The sequence below is a fragment of the Leucoraja erinacea genome, unplaced genomic scaffold, assembly GCF_028641065.1.
Source record: "Leucoraja erinacea ecotype New England unplaced genomic scaffold, Leri_hhj_1 Leri_215S, whole genome shotgun sequence".
Classification (NCBI taxonomy): domain Eukaryota; kingdom Metazoa; phylum Chordata; class Chondrichthyes; order Rajiformes; family Rajidae; genus Leucoraja; species Leucoraja erinaceus.
In genome coordinates this window covers 17,501-24,102 of record NW_026576116.1, presented here as the reverse complement: position 1 = coordinate 24,102, position 6,602 = coordinate 17,501, and the positions used below count along the sequence as shown (strand labels likewise).

The window sequence follows — 6,602 nt, the reverse complement described above, 5'->3', positions numbered from 1 at the left end:
ACCCACAGAGGATAGTCGAGGCCACAGTGCATTGGCTATATTTAAGAGGGAGTTAGATGTGGCCCTTGTGGCTAAGGGGATCAGGGGGTATGGAGAGAAGTCAGGTACGGGATACTGAGTTGGATGATCAGCCATGATCATATTGAATGGCGTTGCAGGCTCGGAGGGCCGAATGGCCTACTCCTGCACCTAATTTCTATGTTTCTATAACAAGAGGAGTCGAGTACAGGAACAAAGAGGCCCTTCTGCAGTTGTACAGGGCCCTGGTGAGACCACACCTGGAGTATTGTGTGCAGTTTTGGTCCCCTAATTTGAGGAAGGACATTCTTGCTATTGAGGGAGCCCCGCGTAGGTTCACCAGGTTAATTCCCAGGATGGCGGGACTGTCATATGCTGAGAGAATGAGGAGTGGCTGTGGGCTTGTACACTCTGTGGAGTTTAGAATGATGAGAGGGAATCTCATTGGAACATATAAGATATTTAAGGGTTTGGACACGCTAGAGGCAGGAAACATGTTCCCGATGTTGGGGGAGTCCAGAACCAGGGACCACACACACAGTTTAAGAATAAGGGGTCGGCCATTTAGAATGGAGACGAGGAAACACTTTTTCTCACAGGGAGTGGTGAGTCTGTGGAATTCTCTGCCTCAGAGGGCGGTGGAGGCCGGTTCTCTGGATGCTTTCAAGAGAGAGCTGGATAGGGCTCTTAAAGATAGCGGAGTCAGGGGAGAAGGCAGGAACGGGGAACTGATTGGGGATGATCAGCCGTGATCACATTGAATGTCGGGTGCTGGCTGGAAGGGCCGAATGGCCTCCACTCCTGCACCTATTGTCTATTGAGGTTTAAAATCAAAATCAAACTGGTGGTAAGCAGGTAGAATGTACGTAGCGGGTACGTCGGAGCTCGTGGACGTCTCATAGCGGCTCGTAACACTAACGGCAGGTACTCGGGGAAACGCGGAAACTCTTGATGAAGTACCACGGTTTTTTTAAAACTCAGGAGAGCTCTTGGGGGAGAGGAGGGTGGGAGGGTGGGGGGAGAGAGAGAGAGATGAGGGAGAGAGAGAGGTGGATGAGGGAAAAGAGAGAGGGGAGAGGGAGAGGAGGGGAGGTGAGAGGCGTGGGTGAGGGGAGAGAAGATGGGAGAGATGGGGAAATAGAAGGGATGGAGGGAGGGGGAAGGGGAGACAGAGAGAGAGATGGGAGAGAAGGGGAGGGGAGAGAGTGAGAAGGGGGTGTCTTATTTGGAATATGGCCCCTCTCCCTCCACTCTCTCTCCTCCTCCCCCCTCTGCACCCCCTCCCCTTCTGTCCCTCTCTCTCCCTTCCCGCCCTCTCTCCCCCATCCTCTTCCTCCCTCTCTCCAAAGGGTGAAGGAGAGGGGACGAATATTTACCAAATGGGATAGCATGAGTATGTTGGGCTGAAGGTGTGACTCACACACTCTCCCCCTTTCTCTCCCCCTCTCTCCTGCTCCCCTCTCTCCCCCCCTCTCTTCTCCTCTCTCTCCCCCTCTCCCTCTCTCCCCCCTCTCTCTCCCCTCTCCCTCTCTCCCTCTCTCCCTCTCTCCCTCTCTTCCCCCCCTCCCTCGCCCCCCTCCCTCCCCTCTCTCTCTCCCCTCTCTCTCTCTCTCTCACTCTCCCCCTCTCTCTTCCCCCTCTCCCTCTCTCCCCCTCCCTCTCTCTCTCTCTCTCTCCCCCCCATTCCTCTCTCTCTATCATCTTCTCTCTCTCTCTCACTCTCTCCCCACCCTCTCTCTCTCTCCCTCCCTCCCTCTCTCTCTCTCCCCATCTCTCTCTCCTCTCTCCCTCTCTCCCTCTCCCTCCCTCTTTCCCCTTCTCTCCCTCTCTCTCCTCCCTTTCTCTCCCCACCTCCCTCTCCCCCACTCCCCCTCTCTCTCTCCCCCCTCTCTCTCCCCATCTCTCTCTCTCCCTCTCTCTCCCCCTCTCTCTCTCCCCCCCTCCTCTGTCTCTCTCTCTCTCTCTCTCTCCCTCTCTCATCTCTCTCTCTTTCTCTCATCTCTCTCTTCCCTCTCCTCTCTCGTCTCCCTCTCCCTCTCTCTCTCTCCCCTCTCTCTGTCTCTCCCTCTCCCCCTCTCTCTCTCTCTCCCCTCTCCCTCTCTCCCCTCTCCCCTCTCTTCCCCTCTCTCTTCCCCATCCCCTCTCCTCCCCCATCTCCCCTCTCTTCCCCCGTCTCTCTTCCTCCATCTCCCATCTCTCCTCTCCGTCTCTCTCCACTCCCCTCTCTCCCTCTTTCTCCCTCTCTCTCCTCTCCCCTCTCTCTCTCCCCTCTCCCTTTCTCCCTCTCCTCCTCTCCCTCTTCCCCATCCCTCTCTCTCCCCATCTCCCTCTCCCTCTCTCGTTCTCTTCCCCGTCTCTTTCTCCATCTCCCATTTCTCTCCGTCTCTCTCTCTCCCCGGGCCGGTTTACAGTCTATGCCGGCTGACCACACTCGGCGAGCCCGTCCGGCAGCCACGTGGCGGTAGACGAGGCGCTGCTGCTGCGGTTGCAAACGGAGCGCTCCCTACTGCGCCGGAAGCTCCTGCAGCTGTCGGAGCGGGTGCGGGTGGAGGAGGCGACCCGCAGCGCCAACATGGGCGAGTATCTCCAGCTGCTGCGGGGCGCTGGCGGGGCCCAGTCGCTGCGGCTACGCCGGGCCTTCGAGCAGAAAAACCTGCGCCTGTCCGCGGTGCTGGCCGAGCTGCGCGGCCGTCTACGACACTACACCCGCCGCCTGAGCGAGCTGGACGCCGGTATCCAGCTCCTGCGGGCGTCCCGCCCACGTGGCCCCTCGCTCCAGGCCGCCATGCCGCTAGCCGACGCTAAAGCCCACCAGGTCCGCTTCGAGCCTGACGGCGAGGCGGGGACGGAGGAGGATGCCAACACGGAGGAGGATGGCGACGAGGAGTGGGCCGACGCTGACGCCGACTCTGCCGGCACGCCCAACCAAGACTTCCCCGGAGGGATGGGCGCGGCTGAGTGGGCAGACCAGCACCTCAACCTCCTGTCCCTGCTCGAGGAGATCACGGAACTGAAGGAGGCCCAGGTGGTCCTGGAGGTCAGCCTCAAGGGCTTGACCGAGGAGCTTGGCCGGGACTACACCGTCCTGGAGCAGATGGTGCAGGAGGAGACCTACAGGTGGGTCAGCCAAACCCAAACCAACCCAACCCAACCCCAACCCAACTCAACCCAACCTCAACCCAACCCAAACTCAACCCACCCCCAACCCAACCCAACCCAACCCAACCCAACCCCCAACCCAACTCAACCCAACCAAACCCAACCCAACCAAACCCAACCCAACCCAAACCCAACCCAACCCACCCAACCAAACCCAACTCAACCCAACCCAACCCAACCCAACCCAACCCCCCCCACCTAACCCAACCCAACCCAACCCAACCTCAACCCAACCCAACCCAACCCCAACCCAACCCAACCCCAATCCAACCCAACCCAACCCAACCCCCAACTCCCAACCCAACTCAACCCAACCCAACCCAACCCAACCTCAACCCAACCCCAACCCAACCTCAACCCAACCTCAACCTCAACCCCAACCTCAACCCAACCCAACACAACCTCAACCCAACCCAACCTCAACCCAACTCAACCCAACCCAACCCAACCTCAACCCAAACAAACTCAACCCAACTCACCCCGCCAACCCAACCTCAACTCAATCCAACCCCAACCCCACCCCAACACACCCTACAAACCCAACATAACCCAACACACCCAACTCAACTCAACGTTCCCCAGCCATCCACATGCCAACTCAACCCTACCCATCCTAACCCAACACAACACAACACTCCCCAAACCTCCACTTCCAAACCCAACCCAACCCAACCCAACCTCAACCCAACCCAATCTCAACCCAACCCAACCCAACCTCAACCCAACCCAACTCAACCCAACCCAACCCAACTCAACCCAACCCTCCAACTCAACCCAACCCCAACCCAACCCAACCCAACCTCAACTCAACCCCATCCCAACCCCAACTCATCCCCAACCTCAACCCCAACCCAACCCCAATCCAACCCAACCCAACCCAACCTCAACCCAACCCAATCTCAACCCAACCCAACCCAACCTCAACCCAACCCAACCCAACCCCCCAACCCAACCCAACCTCAACCGAACCCAACCCAACCCCAACCCAACCCAACCTCAACCCAACCCAACCTCAACCCAACCTTAACCCAACCCCAACCTCAACCCAACCCAACCTCAACCCAACCCAACCCAACCCAACCCCAACCCCACCTCAACCAACACCCAACCTCAACCCAACCCAACCTCAACCCCAACCCAACCCAACCTCAACCCAAACCCAACCCAACACAACCCAACCCAACCCCTCTCACCCAACCCAACCTCAACCCAACCTAACCCAACCTCACCCCACCCAAACCCAACCCAACCTTGACCCAACCCCCAACTCAATCCAACCCCAACCCAGAAAAACACAACCACCAACCCCAACACAACCCAACCCCCACCCCCAACCCAACCCAACCTTGACCCAACCCCCAACTCAATCCAACCCCAACCCAGAAAAACACAACCCAACCCCAACACAACCCAACCCCCAGCTCAACCCAACTCAACTCAATCCAACCCAACTTAACTCAAACAAACGCCAATCCAATCTAACTCAACCTAGCTCAACTCAAGCCCAACTCAATTCAACTCCAATCCACCCCCAACCCAACGCAACCAAACGTCAACTCAATCCAACAACCCAACCCAACTGAAACCAACTTGACCTAGCTCAACCCAACACGAGCCACGTCAACCCAACAAATGTCAACCCTGCTCAACACGACCCAACTCACCTCAACCCATCTCCAAACCAACTCAACCCAACACAACACAACCCAACCCCGTCGCTGTGCCGTACTGATCTATGTTGCGTGTTCAGGTCAAACCAGTTGCAGTCCCAGATGAACGACTTGATCGACCTCCATCAGAACGAGGTCATCAACCTCAAGAGCGAGTTGGCGAGTCTGGAGGAGAAGATTGCCTACCAGTCGTACGAGAGCAGCAGAGATATCTGGGTAAGTCCACGCCGGGCCACGTTCATAAGTGATAGGAGGCCTATCAGGCCATTCGGCCCATCAAGTCTACCCCGCTGATCTATCTATCTCTCCCTCCTAACCCCATCTCTCCTACCTTCTCCCCATAACCCGAGACCCGTAGTAATCAAGAATCTATCTATCTCTGCCTCAAAAAATATCCAATGACTTGTGGCCCCCACCGCCGTCTGTGGGAATGAATTCCACAGATTCACCACCCTCCGACTAAAGAAATTCCTCATCTCCTTCTGAAAGGAACTTCCTGAAGAAATCTGAAGGGTCTCGACCCGAAACGTCGCCTATTTCCTTCGCTCCATAGATGCTGCCTCACCCGCTGAGTTTCTCCAGCATTTTTGTCTACCTTCCATTCTGAGGCTGTGACCTCTGGTCCGAGACTCTCCCCACTAGTGGAAACATCCTCTCCACATCCACTCGCTCCAAGCCCTTTCGCTATTCGGTGAAGTTTCAACGAGGTTCCTCCCTCTCATCCTTCTAAACTGCAGCGAGTACAGGCCCAGTGCCATCAAACGCCCAATGGTCCCTGGGATCATTCTCGTAAACCTCCTCTGGGACCCTCTCCAGAGCCGGCACATCTTTCCTCAGATTGCAGTATGTACAACGCCTTGCCGAGCCCTCAGCCTTCCATCCACAGTGGCCTGCAGTCTCAAGAAGGGTCTCGACCCAAAACGACACCCATTCCTTCTATCCCGGTGGCCGATTGGGAAAGGGGGAGATGCAGCGAGACCTGGGTGTCATGGTACACCAGTCATTGAAGGTAGGCATGCAGGTGCAGCAGGCAGTAAAGAAAGCGAATGGTATGTTAGCTTTCATTGCAAAAGGATTTGAGTATAGGAGCAGGGAGGTTCTACTGCAGTTGTACAGGGTCTTGGTGAGACCACACCTGGAGTATTGCGTACAGTTTTGGTCTCCTAATCTGAGGAAAGACATTCTTGCCATAGAGGATTTGAGTCTAGGAGCAGGGAGGTTCTACTGCAGTTGTACAGGGTCTTGGTGAGACCACACCTGGAGTATTGCGTACAGTTTTGGTCTCCAAATCTGAGGAAGGACATTATTGCCATAGAGGGAGTGCAGAGACGGTTCACCAGACTGATTCCTGGGATGTCAGGACTGTCTTATGAAGAAAGACTGGATAGACTTGGTTTATACTCTCTAGAATTTAGGAGATTGAGAGGGAATCTTATAGAAACTTAGAAAATTCTTAAGGGTTGGACAGGCTAGATGCAGGAAGATTGTTCCCGATGTTGGGGAAGTCCAGGACAAGGGGTCACAGCTTAAGGATAAGGGGGAAATCCTTTAAAACCGAGATGAGAAGAACTTTTTTCACACAGAGAGTGGTGAATCTGTGGAACTCTCTGCCACAGAGGGTAGTTGAGGCCACAGTTCATTGGCTATATTTAAGAGGGAGTTAGATGTGGCTAAGGGGATCAGGGGGTATGGAGAGAAGGCAGGTACGGGATACTGAGTTGGATGATCAGCTATGATCATATTGAATGGCGAATG

The 6,602-nt window shown here is 55.7% G+C and overlaps 1 protein-coding gene across 1 annotated transcript in view; it reads left to right on the top strand.

Moving 5' to 3' along the window:
• Nucleotides 1-2,447: 2,447 nt before the first annotated feature.
• Nucleotides 2,448-6,602, top strand: part of LOC129716348 (transmembrane and coiled-coil domains protein 2-like) — a 6,736-nt gene continuing 2,581 nt past the window's right edge. The window contains exons 1-2 of the mRNA XM_055666225.1: nucleotides 2,448-3,135; nucleotides 4,928-5,063. Coding sequence (XP_055522200.1) covers nucleotides 2,591-3,135; nucleotides 4,928-5,063 — 681 coding nt within the window. The 5' untranslated portion in view covers nucleotides 2,448-2,590. The remainder of the gene's footprint in view (nucleotides 3,136-4,927; nucleotides 5,064-6,602) is intronic.